Below are 25,693 nucleotides of genomic sequence, written 5' to 3'. Positions count from 1 at the left end.
TTTATTTATCTGATAAATGCCTTTCTTAAAATTCAGCTGGAAATGGGGCAAAAGCCCCAGCTTCCAGGATCATCATGAGGAGTAGTGAGATGAGCTAACGTCCATCCCGGTGCAGACTAAGGACGCAAACGTTGTTTTTACCTTTATCCTTCTTGATGTAAGGAGATGCGATCTGTCTCGCACGATGATTCACTCCAAAGCAGTCTCACAACCCACACATGTGTACCACTGCCCCTCCGACCGGAAGTTTCTGGGTGTCTCATCATTGCCCATCACTGACATTCAATCACCTAAGCGACAGGAGACAGTGGCCATTTCAAAGGGGATCTGGAATACTGTCAATGAATGCAGCTAAACTCCAGAGTGAAACTAGCATTCGAGTCTTTGCACTGGGCCTCTTGCTGTGTAGTAGGTCTGTTCTGGAAAGGGCTTAGCATGTGGGTAGACAGCAGCATGGTGCAAACACACTGTATGGGCTCGCTACTTATAGATCTCCATGTAAATTCTTTGGCAGAGCAAGAACCACATATGTAATGCTGTCATACCCTTCATTATCCACCAATTTACCTGGCTTATGGTGTCAGATTTGTACACGTCAGTTTTTCTCCAAGCGTATTTATACCTTCCTAAATCTGCTGTCATGGCTTAGGTGTTCTCCATCAGTGGAGGTGGGCTATGGAGGACGGGGGCATGAACCCCAAGAAATCGAAAGCAAAATCGTGTGCCTGAATATGAAACAAACTTTTGGCTTAGCATTTGTGATACTGTCCAAGGGCCCGTGCTTCTCACAAAAGGCTAAACTGCTGGTGTGGAGAATGTGTGGTGAGGGAGCAGGGTGGCATGACAAGAGGCAGAGGAAGGTTCTGTTCATTCTCCACCGGGAATGCCACATTGGAAGGCTCACTGGCGTTTACAAGGGTCTCCCGCCTTGAAGATGGCTGGCGAGGAAAATGGGGACAAGGCACTGGGAGTCAGCCCACCTCCCTCTCCTCTGAAGTGGTGTGTTTGTCAGCATACTGTGTGGGACAGGCATGGTTCCGGCCCCTTGGGGCATTAAGCTACTTTCTCACCAAAGACTTTTAAAATCAGTTTTTTTTCTTTTCATGTTATTAAGTCATGATTTGATTCATGTTAGTTTCAGGTGTACAACCTAGTGACTCGACCTTTTTATAGATTATTCATTACACAGAGTTATGACAACATTACTGACTATGTTCCCTGTGCTGTACGTTACATCTTGTGACTTACCTGTTTCGTACCTGGATGTCTGTACCTCTTAACCCCCGTCACCTCTTTCACCCCTTCCCCCCGCCTCCCTCCCCTCTGGCAGCCACTGGTTTGTTCTCTGTATCTGGGAGTCCCTTTCCCTTTTGTTGTATTTGTTCCTTTGTTTTGATTGTTAGATTTCACTCCAAGTTTTTAAAATATTTTTTTCTCTGATTATAAGAGTAACAAATACTCTCTGTAGAAATTTGAAAAGTCCAGAAAAAAAATAAAGAAAAGAAAATCACCCACCGGTCACAATCCAGAGGCAACTACCGATAATAGTTCGATCACGTCTTTGTCTTTGTCCATTTACGTAGTTGAGAGAACAGCGGTGAGCGTCTGCTGAGGGCTTGCTCTGTGTTGGGCACAACCTGACCCTTCACAATAATCCTTTGAGGGAAGCTGTGCTATTATTTCCCTTTTATGGGTGGGAAAGGGGAAGCTCAGATAGGTCACCCGTGACTGCAGAGTTAGTTCAGTGACGTAGCAAGGACAGGGACCTGGGTGGCATAGCTCCGGAGGACAAGTTCTCAACCCCCGTGGACCCGTCTCTCATGCCCGTGTTCCATCCTACATCCTTCTGTTGCATCTGTTATCCTAACCAAGTATTTTCTACACCACGAAAACGCATTTGCAGCTATATTTTGTTCCTCTCATCTTAAGAAATCTTTGACGATGGATTGAGCCACACTATCACGTGAAATGATTAAAGCCCAGTTCTTGTCCAGCTTCTTTGCATTTGGTCCTCCTATTCTTTCCCCGAAAGTGTATTTATGAAAGTGATTAAGTGGAATATCACAGAACCATCAGAAAGTCGGCTCACAACAAACCGTCTAGTCTACAGGGTCCATTAGAAGAATGAACATGATTCAATGCCCTGAGCACGTAAAATGAAAGTCCATTTTCTATGCAGATTCTTTGGAATGCTAAATCATAGAATATTAGAATTAGAAATATTCTAATTCTAATAAATATTAGAAACACTAGAGATGGTCTATTCTGGATATTTTTTAATTATGGATAATTTTTATTGTGTAGAACTTACTTTATTATGGAAAATTTCAATACACACAAAAGGAGAGAGAACAGTATAAAGCATCATCATGTGCCTAATCCCCTGGCTGCACCAGTTATCAACTCATCGACAGTCTCGTTGCATCTGATACCCCCACCACAGCCACCACCCCTCCCGGTACACACTGGATCATTTAGAAGCAAATTCCAGACATCTGAGCATTTCATTCATAAATATTTCAGGTTGAATCTCTAAAAGATAAGGGCTCTTTTTCTAGACATGACTACAAGCCCATTATTACTACTCCGCATGTTTCAAGTCAAGGGTCGGGATGTTCTTTGGAGGTCCGCAGATACATGTGAACAGCCAGAACTTTCAAAATTGCCCACGTACACGCACGTGCGCACCGTCTGGGGAAGGGACCCATAGCTTATACCAGATCGATAAAGTGTTCAGAGTATTCGAAGCTTATTTAAATACCTCCCCCTTTTTTCTCTGTTGAGTAAATCGAGGCCCTGAGAGAGGCAGTGACTTGCCTAAGATCACACAGATAGTTGCTGCCAGGCCCCTGTGTAAGAACTGTGTCCTGGATCTTGGGTACCCCACACAGTTTCCGCAGGGTAAATTCTGGTAAGCACAAGTTGTAATGTAGTTTATATGGTTTTGTTTTTCATAAAACTAGCTGAGTTGAAAGACTTTGAAAGCCATTAACGAACCTCACCCCTGTGACTTTCCATACATTCTCCCAGGAAGGCTACAACCTAGTGCGTTTTCTAAGTGTTTGACAGAGACCATTCAATACTAAGAAAAATGTCATGTTTCAGCATCTCTTATTGCAGTGAATGTCTATTCTCCTGTTGACTGCATGGAAATCTTACTAGGGTCTCATGTGGCCTGCAGGTTTGGTGCACAGGTGCCGCCTGCCATCACTTGTATGACATCTTGATGATATGAAGGGTTCTGAGGTCAAATAAACAAGAGCTCACATCTCTTCCCATCAGTTGCCCCCGCTGTGTCTGTGGGCAAGCTGCCTAACCTCTCGGAGCCTGGGCTTCCCAGTCTCTAGCAGGGGGATGCTAACTCCCGACTGGCATGGCTTTTTTCTAAGGCCCGAGAATATATAAAACACCCAAAATGTTGACAGCATTTGTGAGCATAAAGCGTTGTTTACTTTCTCATCCTGCTTCAGATTAGTTGACTGTGTCACTGGCCGATTGCAAATGTCATCATTGGGAGAATTTCAGTAATCAAAGCTGACGTTCCAGTAATATAACTGAGTTTTCCTCCCTGTGGACTTTCAGTTATGCTGTTGACTGCAGTGAGATTTCCTCTTAGCTATTTTGCACACCCAAGAAGATAGGCCATAGACTCACCAGCATGTGACTGATCTTGGAAGCGTGATACAGCCCTGGAGCTATGGACTAGGTGTCCCCCCAGTTCCTGGATGGTTCTCTCTGAACCTGGACCACCTTCTGAGCTAACAAGAAGTCCCTAACCATGAGGATGTGCCCCGCATTTCCCAGAAATACCAAAATGTGCTTCCTGATACATAAACATTTGAATATATTTTTCACTAATTTCATGGGAAGTAGAATTGCTCAGTCTGGAAGTAAACCCTTCGAAGGTCTTTTATTCTCATTGACACAGTGCTCTCTAGAAAGAGCCTCTCATAGCCTTTTCTCTTGTAAACTTTTTATTGAGGTATGACATCATTCCAAAAAGTGCCCATATTGTAAGATGACAGCTTAATGAAATTTCAGAAAATAAATTCTTGATCTGTAGGTAACCAATGCAAAAATCATGAAATAGAATGTTATCAGCGCCCCCAGAACCATCCTCATACCCTTTTCTGTCACTACCTTCCCAAAGGTGATTAATATTCTGACTTCTAACAACATAAACTCATCTTCCTTATTTTTGAACTTAATATAAATGGAATCATACAATGTGTATTCTTTTATGCCCTGGCTTCTTTCACTTTGAATTACGTTGTGAGACTCATCTCTGCCACTGCATGCAGCAGTAGCTTTCATTTTCATTGCTACGTAGCATACCACTGTATGAGGAGACCACTGCCTGTGCACTCTGCTCATTATGGACATTTGGATTGTTTCTTGCTTTTGGTTGCTGCTTTGACCATTCTTATACGTACCCCTCATGGCCCTTCTGTTGGGTGTATACAAAGGAGCAACACTGCTAGGTTTACGGTATACGTACGTATGTTCAGCGTGGGTAGATATTGTTAACTTTCCAAAGTAGCTTTGTCAGTTTATTCTCTCCCCAACAGTGTATAAGAGTTCCATCTGATCCTCATCCCACCACCATTTGGTATTGTCTGTATTTCTCGTCTCAGCTTTCCTTGTAGGTGATTAGTAGTACTGCACTGCAGATTTAACCTGTATGTTTCCAACGACTAATGTGTTTAGCAGTTATGCTTTGGGGCATGAGAAGAATGTCTTCTCTTGAAGTAATTATTCAAATCTTTTGCCTATTTTCCTATTACGTTGTCTGTCATTTTCTTTTTAACTTGTAGGAATTCTGTATATATTCTAGATCTATGACTACTTTAAAAGATAATTGTATTGCAAGTATCTTCTCCTATGCTGTGGCTTGCCTCTTAACAGAAATTCTTGTTGAATTCAGTCAGTTTATTAATTTTCTCATTTGTGGCGGTCAGTGCTTTTGTGCTCTCCTTATGCAGTCGTTGCCTACCCCACACATGTGCAGGGACTCTCCTGTATTATTTCTTAGAAATGCTATTGCTTTGCCTTTTACACATAGGTCTATAATCCAGCTGAAATTGCTTTTTGGGTACGGTTTGAGGTAGGGGTCAAATTCATTATGGTGCTGCGCTGCCACCTTTGCCTTAAATCGGATGGCTGTATTTGCCATTTACATGGAGGTTGCTATTCTGCCCCATTGGTCTACTTGGCTAATCCTGTACCAGTACCTCACTGCCTTAAATGTAATGGCTTTATTAAAAACTCTCAATATCTGGCAGTAAGCCTTCTAGCTTTGCTCTGCTTTTTCAAAATTGTTTTGGTCATTTGGGGCCCTTGACATTTCCATATGCATTTTTGAATCAGCTAATCAGTTTCCACAAAAACACTTTATAGGATTTTGATTGGGGTTGCATCGAATCTACAAATCCATGTTGAGAGAATGGGCATCCTTATAGTATAAGTTCTTCCAATAATATATCCCATTGCAAAGACTCTGCTTCTACCAAGTGCCCCAGAGCATCATTACCTGAGAACCAAACTTTGTGTTACTTTTTTCCAGTTTGGCATTTCTCAGACCAAGTTGTGTTGTATAAATTTAAACCCCAAATCTATGTGAAGGCAGAGCTGTGGTTTTGAATTCCCAGGGAAATATTTGTTTATTGTCTACCTTATGTCTGTACTAAGGTTTCTTTCTCATCAACCTGAGTTGGTGAGAAATTTGTTTCTGTCCCATTCTTCCTTTTCAGATTTCTACTCCATGTACACATTAGAATTCAGTCTCCCTAGAGTTTGTTTTTTTTTAATTTATGGTAAAATATATATAACAGAAACTTTACCAACACCAGCTTTTAAATGGTTACATTTTAAATGTAATTTTTTGTGGCATTAAATACATGCATATTGTTGTGCAACCATCACCATCTTAGGAACTTTTTCATCTTCCCAAAATGAAGCTCTGTACCCATTGAACAGTTACCCCCCATCTCCTTCTCCCTCCAGCTCCTGGCGACCACTGTTCTACTTTTGATTCTATGAATTTGACTACTCTGGGTACCTCATATATGAGGAATCATATAATATTTGGCCCTTTGTAACTAGCTTATTTCACTTAACATAAATCTTAGGTCCATTCTTGTTTGGTAATATGTCTGAATCTCTTTCTTTTTAAAGACTGAATAAGATTCCATTGTATGTATATACGTTTTCTTTATCCACTCATCCATTGATGGACATGTGCCCATTGTGAGTAATGCTGCTATGAACTTTGGTGTATCTAAGTCCCTGCTTTCATTTCTTTTAAGCATATAGCCAGAAGTGAGACTGCTGGATTATATGGTAATTTTATCTTTAATTTTTTGAGGAATCACCACACTGTTTGCCACAGTGGCTGCACCATTTTAGACTCCCATCAGCAATGAACAGGGTTCCAATCTCGTTACATCCTCACCAACATTTGTTATTTTCTGGGTTGGGTTTTTTTTTTTTTTATCCTAATAGATGTGACATACCTCTTTGTGGTTTTTATCTGCATTTTCCTGATGATTAGTGATGCTGAGCACCATTTCATGGGCTTATTTGTCATTTGTATATCCTCTTTAGAGAAATGTCCATTCAAGGTCTATGCCCATTTTTTAAGTCAGTTAACTTTTTTGTTAGCTATTTTTCTTATTTGTAGTATCATAGCCTTTTAATCAGCAAATTTGAAGGGCATAGAGATACTGAAATTTTTTATTGTCTTAATTACATCTATTCACTAGAAAGGGTTATTTCTATTTTTAAATTTTTTTCTTATTTCTTTTATAAATTATATATTCATGTCTTTATTTTAATAGAGGATTTATTTCCTATTGATTTTTAAAAATTCGTTATACATAGTAAAACCGTGATCTGTCACATATGTCACTAACCTTTTCCCAGATTGAAACTTGTTTTCAAGTTTTATTACATTTTCAACATGGAAGTTTTTTTATGTTGTTAAATGCCTCAAATTTATTTGGCTATGGCTTCTTTTTTCCATTTATATTTAGAAAGGTCTTCCCCACTATGGGACCAAATAAATATTAATCTGTATGTTTCTCCATATCCTTATTATATACTTTTTTACTTGTATCACTTCAGTCCATCTGGAGTTTATGTTGTTATGTGGTAAGGAAGCTATTAAATTTTTTCCAAAAGATTAAGTATTTCTAAAATCGTTTATTGAATAATTCATTTTTTTCACTGATTTGAAATGCTGCATTCATTATATAATAAATGGTAATGTGTACTAGGTTTGCATTTAGAGTCATCTGTTATATTCTAATGGTTTTGCAGTTATTACTATACTGTGCTTTGGCATTACTATTATAATGTTGTAATTGTTGTAGCTTTATAGAAGACTGATAATTGATAATACAAGTACCCTCCTGGAAATTTTATTTATTTATTTAGCTGCACTCACCTTTTAGATTTTCCGTCAAGTTTTAAATATAATATAATATTTTAGGAGTAACTACATGAAATTTTTAAGATCATTTCAGCAAAATCTTTACAAATAATGGTATTCCTCATCCGAGAACATAGCATATATCTTTAGTTAGTGAAACATCTTTCATGTCACTTATAAACACTTAGGAATTTTTTTCAAATCCTTTTTGCCCAATTCTGTTAGCTGTTTTCTGGATATTTTACACTCTGAGTTACTCTTATGAACCACCTCTTTGATAAATTTTCTAACTGGTGAGAGCTGACATAGAGGAAAAATATGTTTTATATCAATTTTATAATCTAAGATCTTTTAGATTCCATTTCTTATTCATTAATGAAGAAGTGCTGTGTTGCTTACTGGTTCAGAGCATGAGCTCTGGAGTCAGAAACAGCTGTGTTCAGATTCCACCGTCCCACTTCGGGACGCCACTTAACAAACTTCCCTGTCTTTCACTTTCCTGAGCTTCACTGCTCTTTCTGTAACGAAAGCATAATAATGGCCTTCTGCAGCATTGGCATTAGGGTTAAATTAATTAGTGTATGCTAAGTGCGTAACAGGGTTCCTGGCACACAGTAAGTTAATTTAACTATTATTATTGGAGCTATCTTAATACCTACAATAATAATTTTACCTCTCTAACCATAGTTCTCTTTTTTTGGTGGGGTGGGTAGGGGTGTAGGATGGGGATAGGCAGGGACAGGATATTATTCCATTAGAAATCCCAAAATACAGTAAATATGAGTGGAAGTCTTGGGCTAGTACCTAACTAACTTTAAATGTTGCCAAAATTTTGCTGTACGTGTACATGGTCTGTAGGTGTGTATTGTATAGTGTTGGTGCTAAGGGGTGCTTTTAGATCTCGTGTATCTCAAGTTACTCTGCAAGCCACTGCAAATGTACACATTCAGCCTGAGAAACATAAGGTGGTGGTTTGCAAATTTAACTTCAAGAGAAATCCATTTCCAAGCAAATCGTTTCTTAAGACTGCATTTCCACACAAATTCCAGATTTCCCACTCATGTTTGCAATAAAACTGAGACACTCTTTCTTATGTTAAATTTGGGTACTGTTCTTAGCTTACTAAGAATTTCCATCAGGAATGGATGTGGGATTGTTTCAGATGGCTGTTTGGCAAATATTAAGGTAACCATGTGATTTTTTTTTTCTTGGTCCTTTGGCCTCTTTATGTGATGGATTATATTAATAGATAGCCTAAATTAAACTCTTCTTACATTCCTGGAAAAGGTCCCACTTTGGACATGGATTTTCTTTTAATAAACTGCTAAGGTTTGATTGCCAATACTTTATCATATTTTTCACATCTGTATACCTAAGGGAGATTGTTCTGTAACTGTCACTTTGTGCTCTTAGATTTTATTTTTAGGAATATGCCAAGTTTTCAAAGATTATTTGGGAAGATACTCATGGTTGTTTTTATTTGTTGCTTTTTTTGTTTATTTTTTCTCTGAAACAGTTTGGAAAACCCAGATCTCCATTTTGAATGTTTGAAAAAAACCTGACAATAATATCTAAACCTAGCACCTCTTTTAAAATAAATTTTGAAAACATTTTTACATTTTTGTGTTCAATTTTTTTCTAAATTGACACGAGATAGGTTTGTTAAATGGCATTTTGCCAGCAAATTATTCATTTCATTTAAATTTCATAACATCCCCAGATGAGTTATTGTAGGACAGCCATGGGGTCTTCCTTCAATCTCATCTCATCTTCACACTTTCTAGCTGGCTTCCTACGTGCCTCTATCTTGGGAAAACCTCTATTTCTAGTTTTCAGAGTTTATATAACAGTTGTCCCTTAGATCTGAGTTTGGAATCAGGAAAGGTGAATACCTGTGCTCACGTTTCCACCTTATCTAGACGGAGGTGCTCCCTTGCTCCCTCTTTAAATCTCTCCTTCTCCTTTGAGTCAGTTCCTCCTGCTGTAAGAGCTCCTCTCCAGTTCTTTTGGCTGTCACATCCTCCTCCACCCATCATTCAAGGGTTGGTCTTCCCGAGCGTTCTGCTCTCAGCCCTTCTCATTCTTCATAATCTCTGAGTCCTTCTGGCACATCTTACCTATTCTTTTTTATTTCATCCACCAGATGATAACTCCCAAATATGAGTCCAACACAGACATCCCCTCTTTTTCTTTTTTTTTTTCCCTAAATAAATCTTTTTTTAAAACTTTTTTTTAATTGAGTTATAGTCATTTTACAATGTTGTGTTAAATTCCAGTGAAGAGCACAATTTTTCAGGTATACACGAACTTACATAAATTCATTGTCACATTCTCTTTCGCTGTGAGCCACCACAAGATCCTGTGTATATTTCTCTGTGCTACACAGTGCAATCTTGTTTATCTATTCTACATTTTGAAATCCCAGTCTACCCTTCCCAGCCCCCGTCCCCCTGGCAACCATAAGTTTGTATTCTGTGTCTATGAGTCTGTTTCTGTTTTGTATTTATGGAGTTTTTTTTTTTTTTTTTTAGATTCCGTGTATGAGTGATTTCATATGGTATTTTTCTTTCTCTTTTGGCTTACTTCACTTAGAATGACATTCTCCAGCAACATCCATGTTGCTGCAAATGGCGTTACGTTGTCAGATTTTATGGCTGAATAGTATTCCATTGTATAAATATACCACTTCTTCTTTATCCATTCCTCTGTCGATGGACATTTAGGCTGTTTCCATGTCTTGGCTATTGTAAATAGTGCTGCTATGAACATTGGGGTGCAGGTGTCATTTTGAAGTAGGGTTCCTTCTGGATATATGCCCAGGAGCAGGATTCCTGGGTCATCTGGTTAAGTCTATTCCTAGTCTTTTGAGGAATCTCCATACTGTTTTCCACAGTGGCTGCACCAAACTGCATTCCCACCAGCAGTGTAGGAGGGTTCCCTTTTCTCCACAGCCTCTCCAGCATTTGTCATTTGTGGACTTTCGAATGATGGCCATTCTGACTGGTGTGAGGTGATACCTCATTGTACTTTTGATTTGCATTCCTCTGATAATTAGTGATATTGAGCATTTTTTCATGTGCCTATTGATCATTTATATGTCTTTCTTAGAGAATTGCTTGTTTAGGTCTTCTGCACATTTTTGGATTGGGTTGTTTTTTTTTTTTTTATTAAGTCATATGAGCTGCTTATATATTCTGGAGATCAAGCCTTTGTCGACTTCATTTGCAAAAATTTTCTCCCATTCCTTAGGTTGTTTTGTTTTACTTATGGTTTCCTTTGCTGTGCAGAAGCTTCTAAGTTTCATTCGGTCCCATTTGTTTATTTCTATTGCCTGGGTAGACTGCCCTAGGAGAGCATTTTTGAGATGTATGTCAGATCATGTTTCGCCTATATTTTCTTCTAGGAGGTTTATTGTATCTTGTCTTATGTTTGAGTCTTTGATCCATTTTGAGTTGATTTTTGTGTATGGTGTAAGGGAGTGTTCTAGCTTCACTGATTTACATGCTGCTGTCCAGTTTTCCCAACACCATTTGTTGAAGAGACTGTCTTTATTCCATTGTATATTCTTGCCTCCTTTGTCAAAGATTAGTTGACCAGATATCCCCTCTTCTGAGCTCCAGACCAATATATCCAGCTGCTTTTTGGACAGCTTGTCTTGATGTCGTCTGTATATCTTAAATTCAGCCTACCCTTAACCAAACCTGACCTTCTGATAAACACTTGAAAAGATAAATTCCAAAACAGAAGATTTCATTATTGTGAGTTTCTATGGAGTGAATTTTCTCTAATTGCTATTCCAGACTCTCTCTCTTCTCAGGTATTTAGCCTCAAAGTGATGTGATCGAAATAAATGTCCGGTGAGTATGTTGCGTGAGAAAAAACAGAGCAAAGGGGGAAAAATCCAGCTTACACAATTAAAGCATGCAGTTTCTGGTTCTTCCGATAAATACAAGGGAGAGCATGATGCAATCAGGAGGCCTCTTGTCAAACCACAACACAGCCCACGGAAGCATCTTGGATGTGCAGATTCTTAATCACTGTGAATGGTTTGGTTTTTTTTTTTCTTTTTCTTTTTTGCCCCAGAAGGAATAATTTCAATCTGGTTCTGATAATTCAAGAACTCTAGAATTTCATGAACTGTACTAACTTGTCTGAGATAGCAAAGTACATGGTTTTATATGTGATTTGTTTGTTTGTTCTTGTGGTTAGAATTATTTTAGCAAAGTTTTTTTTCATAGACTGCCTGTAGGGTGACTTTGGCAGACAACAGGAAGTAAAAACCTGATACACCTCTATTTGTAATAAATCATGGGGTTGAGAATGGGAGACATTTTAAACTTACCAAGAGCCACAAGCAATATGCTAAGTCATCTGGCTTCATGGCGGGACCCTTTCTGGTGCTTAATTGGACCTTCACTTGTTAGTTTGTCCACAGCCTAGTTGGACAGCTGCACAGAGACCCTGAATCTCACTCTTAAGAGCACAGGCCCCTGGTTCCCAGGCTCTGGACAGCAACTGTGAGACAGACGGAGGCCCATGGGGAGAGCAAAAGCTTTGACCGCATCCCCAGTGGTCAAACTCATCAAACCATACAGACCCAACTTTGAGAAAGCCTGCTTCCAGTGTGTAAAGTTGCTGTAACTGCAGAAGGTACTGAGTTTATTTTTTTATTTTTCCCTTATCGTTCACTTTAAGTTGGGGTCTCTACAAAAAGAGCATGAGGGTCAGAGCATGTAATTTATTGAGGTGCGCTCTCAGGAGAAACCTACAAGGAGGAGGGGAGCCGGATGGGACCGGAGACGGGCCTGATCAAGGATGTATCCTCAGAGTGGAGAGTATAGCTCAGAGTGGTAGAGCACATGCTTGGCATGCACGAGGTCCTGGGTTCAATCCCCAGTACCTCCTCCAAAGAAAAAAGTAAATAAATAAAAATAAACCTAATTACCTCCCCCTCCAAAGAATGTGTTCTGACGTGGCCCTGGCCTGAGTCACAGTGGGGCTTTGGGGGCACAGACAGCATCACAGAGTTATCCCTGCCCTGAGGTAACAGGGCAGGACTGCTTTACTCTGCAGCAACCAGTCTTTGGCTCCAGGGGTCAGAGGAGGGGAGGGAAGGCATTGCATCATCTCCCAGAGGAGACAGTTCGCTTTAACTGAGGGCAGCTCTGGAAAGAGAGTGATCTGAAAACCTTGGGAGATGGGTGTCAGGGCCCCAGTAGGGAGGATCTGGGCACCGACCACACCCAGTACCTCAGGTTTCTACCTGTGCTGCTTCAGCCCGAGCAGTCATTCCCCTCTCCCATGCGCTACAGTTAGGAATTCTGCTAAATTTTTTGGTCAAAAAAAGAGGGCTACACTTGAAAAAAGTTTGATAGACACAGTATGAAGCAGATAAGAACTGTTGGCCATGGGAACTGACTGCTTTACCCTCTGACACCCCACCGCATCACACAGTAGCAGGAAGATACAGGAGGGAGCTTGGTGGGGAGAGGAGGGCAGGCACTGATAGCATCTTCTGCCCCCAACCCCCAAAAAACAACATTTTGAGGAGAGAGCTGGCACTTGGTGAGATTTCTCTTGGCGAACTGAAAGTGTAGGCATGGCTGCAGGATGAGTGGCCCAGCCGCCTTGTTCCTCCAAGACAACCTTGATAATCTTGTCCTCTAATATGGCCATCCTGTGACCAGGGGATAAGGACCCCTGAGGAACCTGCTGCTGTGGGGTCTGGGAAGGATTTTAGTTAAGTTGATTTGCGTACCTTCACAGGCATTTAGAAAAGTTCCCGTAACTGACTTTGAGGTCATGGACAAACCAAACCCCAGACTTGGAACCAGGAATCAGTGCCTGGATCGATCGTGCCTCTAGATTTAGTGGGGTTTGATCAGCTACGGACAGTTCTGTGCCTTACACAGCCCCACACTACACGGGGGCATCCACGCTCAAATGCTTTGAGAAATATTGGGGGAAACGGATAAGGGAAAAGAGAGGGTAAACATGCTCAGAAAGAGGGTGGGGGAAATGCTCAGGTCCTGGGGGTGAAAGCAACAAGTATTACTGAGTGCCCTTTGGAAACCTTTCCTGTTCCAGACTGAGCACCAAACACTTTACTTTCATTGTTTCCTCCCATGCAAGGTAGATGGTTTCCCAGCCTCACAGTTGATAAGTAGGCGGTAAGTGTCAAGTTTAGGACATCCAAAACCTGGGCTACCATATTGCAGGTTCAAATAAACGATTGATTGATACATACATACATACATAGTAACACCTGCTGTCTACTTGCCAAGTTAATCCTTTGCCCATGTGTTACATAACTATTGGAGAGTATTAATGGAGCATTTTGAATCCTAGTGCATAGCAAATATGGGGAAGGAACATTTGAGATCATCACAGACAGTCATGTGATTTTAGGGTTGAGGAAGTGAGCCCCCAAGAGGTTCAGTTCTCCTCCTCGTCACACAAGAAGCACTAGAAGCCAAAGCCATGGGACAGACCATTTCGGCTGTCCAGCCATTGATGTTTGGCTGGGAAGCTTTATGAGAACCTTCAAAGGATGCCATAGAGCAGCTGGTTGCAAACTTGAGTGGGCATCATGTCAGAATCACCTCGAGGGCCTGTTCAAACACAGATGATGAAGTCCTGTGCTGAGTTTCTGATCTGGTGGGTCTGGGGGGAGGCCTGAGAGTCTGCATTTCTGACAAGGTTCAGGGGATGTCCACACTTGGTACAGAGACCACACTCTGAGAACCACTGCCACTGAGCTAGCTACTCTGCATCCTTTTCATTGATTACCCTGGCTGTAATCCCAGACAGGCACTCTCCTGACTCAGGACGGTCTGCGTGCATGTATGGGCTCTAACCAGGCCTCTATCCCCCAACGAATGGCCAGAGTGAACTCAGCCGGAATGTTACCAAGTCAGAGGCAGGCAAGACAGGCAGCAAAGGAGTGATCAAATTTAAGGCATTTTCTGTATATAAGGATGCGTGTACTACAGATGTAGATTTACTAGTGTGTTGTCAGTGCACAGGTGTAAAGATGAGCTCAGTGGGCTATGTGTGTCTGTACTGCATGCTTCTAGGAATGTAAGTAATAATAGCTAATATTTATTGGGTTGATTCTGTGTCCCCGACTCTGTGCTGAGGGCTTTATGGGGATTATCTCTTTGAATGATCTCTGCAGCCTATTTTCCATTCACAGAGAGGTTAACAGAGCAATTGGGAATCAAAACCAGGATTCAGACCCAGGCAGCTCGACCATTTCCGGCAGTCAGCTCCCTGGGGCCCTTTGCCACTGATTACATTACCATGCTACATAACAGCCATGCTTATCTGTGTGTTTGTGTATTTTTGTTTGTTTTGGAGACAGTCCCGAAGGGGAACAGTCCTCTCTGTTATCTGCATTAAAATTGCATCAGTGAGTTCATTTCTCACAAACACACACGTCTTCTTAGTAACATATATTGATGGGTTCGGCAGCAAATTGAGCTTGAAAACCCGAAGTCATGGGTGCTTATTCATGATTCCTGATTGATCTCTGTCTTTGTGTTCAAACATAGCCCATATGGCTCACTCTGGTGCCCTCCATCTGGCCTCTGGCTAGTTATAATCATTGTGGTGTTTGGGACTGGACGTTTAGTGGATTTGAACTCTCTTTATGCCACATCTTTACATGGATCTCTAGTAGTCAGTCAGAATGCACCCATCAAGAACAACTGCCCAGCGTCGTTCCCTCCCCCCGTCGGACAGGCTTCTTCCCGCTGTCCATCATCTCAATAAACGGCCATTTCTCTGTTTCTACAATGGCAACTGCTCAGGACAAAATCCTTGGACCGACCTTTGGCTTTTTTCTTTTCCTCACATGCCACATCCCACTCACTAAGAACCCCTGTCAGCCCTACTTCAGAATATGCCCAGAACACACGACTTCTCACCACGTTCACTACCATAGCCCTCGCTCAAGCCATCATCCATCTGTGAAGATGCTGGTCCTTTCTCCACACATAAATCCAAAGTCCTCCCCGAGGTCTCTGAGGTCCTACAGGATCAGCCTCTGTGCGTGTAACCTTATCTTTATCCTTTGCTTCCTCCTCTCCCTCTCTCTGGTGGTCCTCAACACACAGAACACATTCCCAGCTCAGGTTGGGAGGACGGCCAGGATCAAAGGGTGCTGGGGGAGGATGCTCCAAAGTGGCCCTTAAAGAAGTATCTGGAACGGGCAGGCAGTATTTGGCCAACGAAGTTGCACCCCCCTCCTAGGAACTGAGACTGTGGCGGCTAAGCCCAGGAAGGAGTGATTATATCTCCTCTGAAATTCTTCATTTTGTGTATTTAGTGGAGGCATTTTCTGCTTCTCTTGATGAGACTAAGTGAAGGGTTTTTTTTTTTCTATCGTAATATTTTTAATAAAATAGTTTTTGAATTCATCTATTTTATGATTTTCTTTAACTTCTGCTTTTATCTGAGAAGATGGTAGACTAGTGTGCCAAAGAACCATCTTACCCAGGTTTGCATGTTAGATTCTTTTATGGAGGGAAAGGGGGAGGAGGGGGAAGAGGTAAAGTAAAAAAGGTGGTAAGTTGTTGCAGATATTTCCTGGCTCCAGCTAGACTCTGGAGGGGATGTGTTAATTTCTTTCTTCCTGCAGCCATTCATAGGTGGACCTGGTCAGGATGCTTCCTGTGAACTAAACAAAGGTATTTTAGCTTAATGCTCAGGCATGGGAGGCAGGGTTCTCAGAGATGAGCCATTATGTGCACTTTAAGCTCTAGGCAACATCCCTTTAGTGATTAACTTGTAGCAAAAGCATAGAATACAAAGCTTAAAGTAAAAGAAACAGGTCCAGTAAGGAGTCAGATTTGTTCTTCTCTATGACAGTACCATTGCAGTCCCCTTGTCACTTCTCCACGTAAAATGAGGAAATTAACACAACCTGACTTACTTCCCAACCCCCCATCCCTTCATGGCTTGTGTTTTGTTACTATAACTCGCGGTATTTTTATTACTATTAAAACTAAATTACATGTCATCTGTTGTAAATTATGTGTCATGTGTTTCATTAAGTATTTATAACAGGTGAATTATCTTCGTGAACTGTTTATACCAGTCATTTGAAGTTAACCATGTTTAAATTATTTCAAGCACAAATCCTTTTATGCCTCGTGTTTTCCATATTTTCCAATGCTTCTGTTTTCTCTGCTCCTGGAGTTGCTCTGGGTTGAGAATACTTGGGTCATAACTCCGTCTTACACTGTTTCTTACTGTAGAAGAGAAACCTGAGTGAGTGTAAGGTTTCTTTCTTCCTGGATGACCTGTTTTCCTGCCTGTGCGTTTGGATGTTCTTTTATTTTGACACCTGGCCGTTCTGACAGGACACTTGAGTCTACTGGCAGGACAAGCAAACGTCTCTTGTCACTGGCTGACCCGACACAGAGCGGTTCCCTCGTGGTCAGATTTCGGCCTTCTTCCCTCATTTAGTGCAAGAACTCTCATCTTTGAATAATGCTTCTGCTCCAGTCACTCGGAAGTCTTCAGGATCCAGTTATTACTTTATATCCTCTTCTCATATTATCTTCTCTAAGGATTTCAACTTACTCTTTATTTACAATAAGTTTTGTACTTTGTGAGAGATTTTCAAACTACTCCCACATCACAGGGTCCCCTGGCTGCAGAGCTGGTCTTTTTTGCTTTCACCTTTCCCATTTTAAATTTTACTCCGGTATTACTCATTGCTACAAAATCTTTCCATAACCCTCCTTAACAGATCACTTCCTTTCTAACTGAGTTTGGTCATCTCAGCTTTCATATCTTATTTAGCAGAGATTTCATTTTTCCAAATGTATTGAAAGCACAAAGTAGAGCATATAAAAAAATTTACTTTTTATCCCAGTAGTAGACATTTTCATAACTATGTGCTTCCTTTACTACCTGAGTGATATCATATTTACTCATTTTATGTTTTAGAAGTTTTCACAGGCACCATGTTACTGGTTTGTGTTTTATGTTCTTTCATTTTGAAATGAAAAGTTTGTCAGGACATCAGGGACGTCTGCGTACGCGCAGTGAGAAGAGTCGCCTGTGACGCCTCGAGTATCCTGCTGGATGTTGGTAGCGTCCTTGAGTTGCATCTTGAGCTAGAAGGGAGGTCAGTGTAAGGACAGAGCATTAGCTGACTGACACGAGAACCTCGGGGACCACGTAGAACGAACAGACGGTGAGTCTTCCATAAACGCCGCCCATTATCAGTCACAGCAGCATCGTTGATCGATTTGACTCCATAAAATGTTAAATTCACCCTCCATAAACATGTTGAGTGAGTGAAGTCAAAGATGAATGACAAACTGAGAAGAACTCTTGCCACACAAATGGCAAAGTTTTTATAAATCCGTACGGCATTTACACAACAATAAAAAGAGCTATAGCCTACTAGAAAAATGATTAAATCTTGAGCAGTGGGTCTCTGCTCACATGAGCCACATAAATTAGCGGATAAACATGTAAAAAAGAAGTGTATCCCTACTGATAACTAAGAAATTGAAAGTTTTAAAGTTTGTAACCATTTTTTTCCCAACTGGCAAATATTTTGAAAATTAATAATGACAATCATGGACCAAGGTGTGGAGAAAAACACACTCTCCTATACCGATCAATGGACTGTGAATCTAAAAATACATAGATGGCCAAGCAGATGTACTTCTAGCAAGATAGCTCTTAGCTGTCTTTGCACGTGTTTACAAAGATGTATGTACACAGTGTTCACTCCAGCATCGTTTGTACTAGAAGACATACTGGTGAGAGTAAGGACAGGCTGTTCTAACAAAAAACCCCGACAAATGTTTTAATATAAGTATAGACACTGATTTTTCTCTCACGTGGGTTTCAGGGCTAGGTTAGCAGCGCAGCTTCTCTGCTTGTAGTCTTGCAAGGACTCGTCTCCCTGCAGGATGGCGCTGTGCCATCCTCGAGAGCATTGGCACGGCCTCTGCAGCTGAAGCAGGACCCACACCATGTCCGTCTGTCCTGCCACGGATGTGCAAGGGGCTGAGGGGATGGCGCAGGCACGCGTGCAGCCCTCACGTCTCGTTTCACAAGTGAGACATATCGTTGTATTATGTTCAGTGAGCAAGAACAAAGTCCCCTTTCTTCATTTATTTGCCAAGAGTTTTGGGAAATGTCATCAAGCCGTACACCCAGGAAGAAAATGAAAGTGGATTTTGGTGAACAAATGCAGGTCTCTGCATTAGGAAAATAGTAGAAACAGTCAACTGTCCATTGAAAGAAGTAACTAATGAATCTAGTACCTCCATTAGACTGCAATTAAATAATGAGCTAAATTTCCCATACTTTCTTATTTCTTTTTTCAGTCACAGGATGGAATGTAGTGCTATAAAATGAGTATCACGGATCTGTCCACCTATCTCCCCGAGGGAGATGGAAACTTCAGGACAAGGGGCGTGTCATTGCCTCTCCTTGTCCCTAGTGAAATAGATGACAGCAAGCAGTCAATAAATACTTGCTGAAGTGAAAAGGTCCTCCCACCCGCTTAATGTAAAAAGCATTTACTAAGTGACTGCATGAGTCCTCCTAAGTAGCTTCCCCACTGCTCAGGTTTTTCCAGTGTCTCTACTTTGTCCTATATCCAGTTTCTGTCCCCTCACCTCTGGCCGTAGTTTAAAGGACATTGTCCTTATAGTCCAACCATGTCAACCAGGGAACAGTCAGACAAGTTTTAATAAATAAGAGAGTGCATCAGTATAAACTCATGGCCTTTAACAGTGATACAGAAAGGTTGATATAAAAATATAGATATGGGCGTATGAGTCCTCATTAATAAATTTCCCAGTTCTGTCCACTGAGACAGCTCAAGTCAGACACCCCAGTAGCAGTGAGTACATCTGGTGCCCAGATAGCAGTCATAAGTACCATTCCCCCTGTAAAACTAACCAGGGCTCCTTGGAGAAATGCTGGTTGCAAGACTAGAACAGGGGAAATATAAGATAAGGCTGGAGAGCCTTGTAGTTGTAGAAAGTAAGGAAATGTTCAAAGATAAAAGGGGTGAATTGGAAACGACACAGATTCAAACCTAAAGGAGCTTCCAGTGACCAAACCTGGGACAATTTGAGCAACAAAGTAAATCACAGTAGTAATAAACTGTACCTCATGGATTAAAGCAAATATCCACCAATCCATACTCACAGAAATAAATAATTGATGGAATAAATAAACAATAAGGAAGAGGAAAATTCTGTAGTACAAGGCTAATTAATTAATATGGAAGGATAACGGAAATAGAGTGTCACCATTAGGGAAACGCCTGCTAATAAGCTTTGCAGGCAAGAATCATTGACGGATGTTGAAATTAGAGGACAGATACATGATGAGAGACAAGATATTGCATCATCTCAAAGTAGTTCCCCCGTGTGAAACTCGTTCATTATGAAGAGAAAAATAGTAACTTTACCTTGGAGCAGCCTGGCAAATACCACCTTAACCCAGTAGCCAAATTGAGTACCATAAGTAACGGGACATATTGGCATCAGGTACCTCCTAATATGCTCCACTGAGAAGAATGCATCACTTCTGCCCTGTTCTTAACAAAAATACATAACCTCAGTCTAATAGTGAGAAAACATCAGCCAAACCCAAACTGAAGGACGTTCTACAAAACAGTGGTCAGTATTCCTTAAAATGGTTGACATTATGAAAGACAGAGACTGAGGACCTGATACACAGATTGAAGAGACTAAGGAAACATAACTAAGTGCAATGTGGAATCCTGGATTGGATCCTGGGCCAGGAAGAAGACATTATGAGACCACTGGCAAAATTGAACAAGGTCTGTAGATGAGCTGACAGCTTTAGTGGTAGCTTCCTGGTTACAGTCAATTTACTATACTTATGTCACATTAGGGAAAAGTGGTTGAAAGGTATATGGGGACTCCACTATTTTGCAATTTTCTGTATGACTAAAATTATTTTTAAACAAAAAGTTGAAAAAAAGAAACAGGTTATGCAATTTATCACTGGGTTGCTTTTTCATAGAGAAGTAATTCTAAGCCCTGCTGAACTGAAAATTTCAGAATAATTTTCTAAAACCTAAGGACTAATCAGTTAAAATTGTTTAAAATCAGTAGTTCTTCCCCCCTCCGCCTGATTTGGTGTAATCTAACTCTGGGATTTTTTTTCTCAATCACCTGAGAGAAGCAAATCTGTTGTTCATTTGACAAAAGAAATGGAACGTACCCCTTATCTTTAGCTAGATGGTTAAAACCAGAGAAAGCATCAAATGAGGATTTAAACAGAGTTGAGAGTCTAGTTGCTGCTCTGATTCTCCAAGCTGCCTTTAAAGCTGCAAGCTGTTAAACTGAAAACTGTTTGCTTCGTTCCTATAAATCTAATGTGCAGCTTTAGAGGTGTTCTGTGGTGCTTTGAAAATTAAAAGTCAAGGATCAGGCCCAGGGCATGAAATACACAAAGGATTCAGCATATAAATTGACTTACTCCATTAGCCACTTTTTTAAAGACCTAAGTAAGTTTTTCTTGAGTTAATATAATACAAAATAGCTGAACCAGGGTATGGAAAATGTCTCCAGAGGCGGACTCAGGAGCTTAGGTTCAAGTTCCGTTTTTCTTTCTTTTTTTTTTTTTATAAGCTCCATTTTTCTTAATTGAGGTATAGTTGATTTACAATAATATATTAGTTTCAGGTGTACAACATAGTGATTCAGTATTTTTATAGATTATACTCCATAAAGTTATTATAAAATTCTGGCTATCTACCCTGTGCTGTATGTTACATCTTTGCAACTTATTTATTTTATACCTAGTAGTTTGAACGTCTTAATCCCCTTCACTTATCTTACCCTACCCCCATCCCTGTGGTAACCACTAGTTTGTTCTCTATGAGTCTGTTTCTGTTTTGTTACATATACTAATTTATTTTTATTTTTTATACTTCACATATAAGTGAAAACATGCAGAATTTCTCTTTCTCTGTCTGACTTATTTCACTAGGCATAATATCCTCCAGGTCCACCATGTTGTCCAAAATGGCAAGATTTCATTCTTTTTGATTGCCAAGTAATATTTCATTTCATTTATGTATGTGTGTTTGTATATGTATATCTTTCATCTATTCGTCTGTTGACAGACACTTTGTTTGCTTCCAGTCTTAGCTATTGTAAATAGTGCTGCTGTGAACATTGGGGTGCACATGTCTGTTCTAAGTAGTATTCTCATTTTCTGTAGCTGTACCCCCAGGCATGGAATTGCTGGGTCATATGGTAATTCCTGTGGCTTTGGTGGGAAATCTGAAGTGAGTATAGGCTGCACCTTCTCCCAGGGTGTACTGGCAGCTGCCTCCTTGGAGGGAGGTGGGGCTGGAGTTGGAGGGACGAGAGCTGGAGCCAAGTGTGACACGGCTCTCCTCCTAGGCTCAGTGGCAGTTGCCGCTCTACTAGGAGGCAGGACCAGGACCTGAGATGCTGGAACAGGAGTCTTGAGGACGTTGGGCCTCCCCCTGGAGGAATGGCAGTCTCCACCTTGGTTGGGGGCATGGCCGCAGCCCAAGGGCCGGAGCAGCACTCCTGGGCTGGCTCCATTTTTCCCTGGTGCATGTGATGGTGGTCTCCACCCAGGCAGGGGCCAGTGCAGGCTAAGAAGGGTCGTGCTGCTGTGGCCCTGGCAGGTCCTGGGAGCAAGCAAGCCTGTGAGCACACACTTTAAGAGCAGAGTCTCAGTTTCTTACAGCCCTCTGATGAGCCCCTGTGGTTATTACCATCAGACCAGTGAAGAGGGCTCATCCTCCTGGTGCCAGACCCCAGGCCTGGAGTGCCTAATATGAGGCTTGAATCTGTGGTTCCTTAGGGAAGAGCCCCAAGCCTGCAGTATCCTCCTCTTCTGAGTCACCCACTAGGGCTGTGGGTCCCAGCTAGCTTGCTCCACCCCTTCCACCAGACTCCCTGTGGTTCTTACTTTACAGCTTTGCTGGTAGGAGAGCTGTCCTGCTAGTTCTCTGGCTGTGCTCAGTGAGAGATGCTCTACATGTAGTTGCAGTTTTGATGTGCTGTTTGGGGGAGGAGAGCGCAGGGTCTTCCTGCTTTTCCATCTCGATATACTTCCCCTGGGTTCAAGTTCTGATCTTGCCACTAATTACATAAAGTATATGCAATTAAGTCTTCAGTGGGGGATAGGCTCACCAGTTCGTTAAGTAGGCCGAACCCAGGGGGATGCCTTCAGCTGTCAGCTTTATTTTTCTCCTGTCACTCTCTTCTAACGTGGTTGGTTGGAATTCTGTTCATTGCCTCTTGACAACATTTTGGGCAGATGTTTGAGCGGATGTCAAGGCTTTTGTTGTTGCTCATAAGAGTCTCATTTTCAGTAATAAAAGTTCAGTTCACTGAAAGTGGAATGAAAGTCTGATAGTTAACGCACTGTTTTTCTGCTCACCCTCACCACCAGCCTCCCCCTTGCCTCCATCCACAAACACGCCAGTGAAGCCCTAACCCCTGGGCTGAGAACCGGCCTTGGGAAGATGAGCCGTGGTCTCTCATTTCAGCCAGCCTCCACCTTGTTTTTCTCCTCCACCTTTAACACTCCCACTCCCTCTTCTGCACCAGTGGAGAATTTTATCCACGAGACTCTAGGAGTCCTCAGTCATGTCTCGCTCTGGAGAGCTGATGAGTAGAGGTGAACCTTCCTAGTGCTCTGGGGGCTGATGCGACTGTATGGAGAAGTCTGTGCGCCTGCGAAACTCCTCAGCCTGCCCCCCCCCCCCACAGCGAGCGCCATCTGGAGTGACCTGCCCGCGCAACCCCGCGTGTCCCCCGCAGCCAGCAGCGCCGCGGCTCCCTGCTCTGTGCGGCGTTCGGTGCTCTGCGGCAACGTGTCCCTGGGCCAGCCTTGGAAATATGTGCCTGAGAGCCCTAAGGAGGTCTTTACAGGCCTCATCCTATCTATTCACGGTGTCTTTAAGTTGTAATTGCTCAAGAAAATGTAGGCTAGCGAAATCTTTGTAGAATCCTCTGTAGGGTGCTGCGGTGAGGAGGTCTTCTGGCGGGGAAGTGCGCTTGAGTTTTAGTCAGTCAGTCAGTCAGTCACATATGGACTCATTCTTTCAATGTTTATTGAGCACCTGTCATGCTCCAGGCTTTGTCTGAGATTCTGAGACAGAAGTTACTAGAACAGTACTAATTTTCTGCCTTCATAGAGACTACATTCTGGTTTGGGAGTCAGATCATCAACAGGCAAACAAATAAGTATAAAATACAAAATACAAAATCATAAATCAACATCAGCTGCCTCCTGATATACTTAGAAGGTCACAGCATCACTTTTGTGGTACTTCTTTCAAAAATGTGTAATCCGTGTCCACTTGGGAAGAAGTTCCAGGCAAGTCCAGATTGAAGACTATTCCATGAGACAATTGTTCTGTATTCTATAAAATAAAGATGTCACAAAAGACAAAAGCTGAGACACTATTCCAAATAAAATGAGACTTAAAAAAATACATGAAAACTAAAAGCAATGCCTAATCCTAAATTAAATCCCAAAGCAGATTTTTTAAATGCTATGAAATATATTATTAGTGTGATTTTCAAAATTTAAATATGAGTTGCATATCACATAATAGTACTGCATCAGTGTAAGTTTATTACATTGTATTTATGTGACAAAATAATCTTTGGTGTCCAAAACCCAGCGCACTGAACTATTTTGACAGTACATGGGTTGAAGCAGGGAGGCAAGGAGGAGGGGCAGGGGACAGAACCTCTTTCTGCAGCCTGGCTTGGCAGGGGGTGGAGTGGGAGGCTCACACAGGGCCCGTGGGAGCCTCCTCGGGGGCTGAGGGTGTCGGGAACAGAGCAGAGCGTGGAGCGGGCCTCACCCGCACAGCGGGAGTCTGCGCCATTGATCATGATTGACTGATCATAAGAGAGTCTGTTCTGTCTTTGCTTTGCAGCTCCAGAAACTAAAACGATCGCTCTCCTTCAAGACCAAGAGTTTACGGAGCAAAAGTGCTGACAACTTCTTCCAGGGAACCAACAGTGACGGGAAGCTGCAGGCGGACCCGCTGGCTGAGGTCAGCCCCGGCTCCAGCCCTCTCCCGGTCCCCGGAAGCCTCACGTCCACACCCACCAGGGCCAGCCTCTACCCAGGCGGCGGCGGCAAGGCCCACGCCTTCCAGGAACACATCTTCAAGAAGCCCACTTTCTGTGACGTCTGCAACCACATGATCGTAGGTGAGCCTCCCCCCAACCCCCTTCCAGGTCCCCACATCCATGGAAAGCCAGGTAAGAGGGGTGTACTGGGGTCCAGGTCCCGGTGGACAAATCTGAGCCTCAGAGACTGACAGGCAGGAGGATTGTTTGGGAGCATTTAAGGGAACAATATTTGTCAGAGGGAAGGGAAGCAGGGCTGGGCAGAGGGAGTTGGGTTGTGGTGTATGTGGTTGTAACGAAGCCTTCAGCTGATCCCCGGAGAGCTCTAAAGCCATGTACAGTCATCTTGCATTGAGGTCAGATGTCTGGAGCTTTGTACCGCAGCATTACCTCTCACCAGATATGGGCGGCCCCTAGGGTGGGGGCAGAATCTTGAACAAAGCAGCTCTTTTTAGCCAAGGGCAGTTAGCAGAGAGATAATCCGTGGGATGCTGGGCAGTTGGGGACTATCATAGCATCAACTCCACGGTGGGTGGGAATGCCTGCCTGGGGTCACCTGGAGGGGGAGGTCTGTGGCTTGATGAGTTACAGGTGCGTGACCCAGATAAGCAGGCACGGAAGGTAGGGGACCTCAGGGAGGCACTAAAGAAGGCAGGACAGTTGTGATGGGGATTATAACTGATCCTGGGAAGGATCACTCATGGTACCTCAGAGAAATGGTGGGAGCCAGAGCGTCTTAGAGGCTGTACCCAGATGGAGAGAATGGCCTCTATAATGTCCCAGCTAGAAGGACACCATGAGCTGCTGGGAGTAACACCCACAGAGATGCCATCCACAGTTTACACCCTCCTGCTTGTCCCGTGTCGCAAACCCAAGGACCAAACAGATGGAGGAAACCATAAAGGGAATTTGGGTGGAACCCAGAATGAATTTAAACCAGTTGTTTCAAGAGTAGCAGTGGCACTTTCCAATGCAGCCAGGAAGGCGGGTTCTGTGGTTCCCTTCATCCTTGGCCGAGACCATTTGAGGTCTCGGGGTGTTGAAAACGGGGAGCAACGTCAGCCCCTTTTGCAGCGTTACCCACAAGGCCTGTCTGCATCTTCAGAAAACC

General features: G+C 42.3%; 1 protein-coding gene across 3 annotated transcripts in view; it reads left to right on the top strand.

Moving 5' to 3' along the window:
- STAC (SH3 and cysteine rich domain) overlaps positions 1 to 25,693 on the top strand; it is a 204,049-nt gene that overhangs the window by 106,795 nt on the left and 71,561 nt on the right. For all 3 annotated transcript variants that reach the window (XM_031469899.2, XM_010982044.3, XM_010982042.3), the window contains one exon: positions 24,384 to 24,663. In XM_031469899.2, the coding sequence (XP_031325759.1) occupies positions 24,384 to 24,663 (280 nt within the window). The remainder of the gene's footprint in view (positions 1 to 24,383; positions 24,664 to 25,693) is intronic.

The sequence above is a fragment of the Camelus dromedarius genome, chromosome 17 (genome assembly GCF_036321535.1).
Source record: "Camelus dromedarius isolate mCamDro1 chromosome 17, mCamDro1.pat, whole genome shotgun sequence".
NCBI classification, from domain to species: Eukaryota; Metazoa; Chordata; class Mammalia; order Artiodactyla; family Camelidae; genus Camelus; species Camelus dromedarius.
This window is presented reverse-complemented; position numbering and strand designations above follow the sequence as displayed.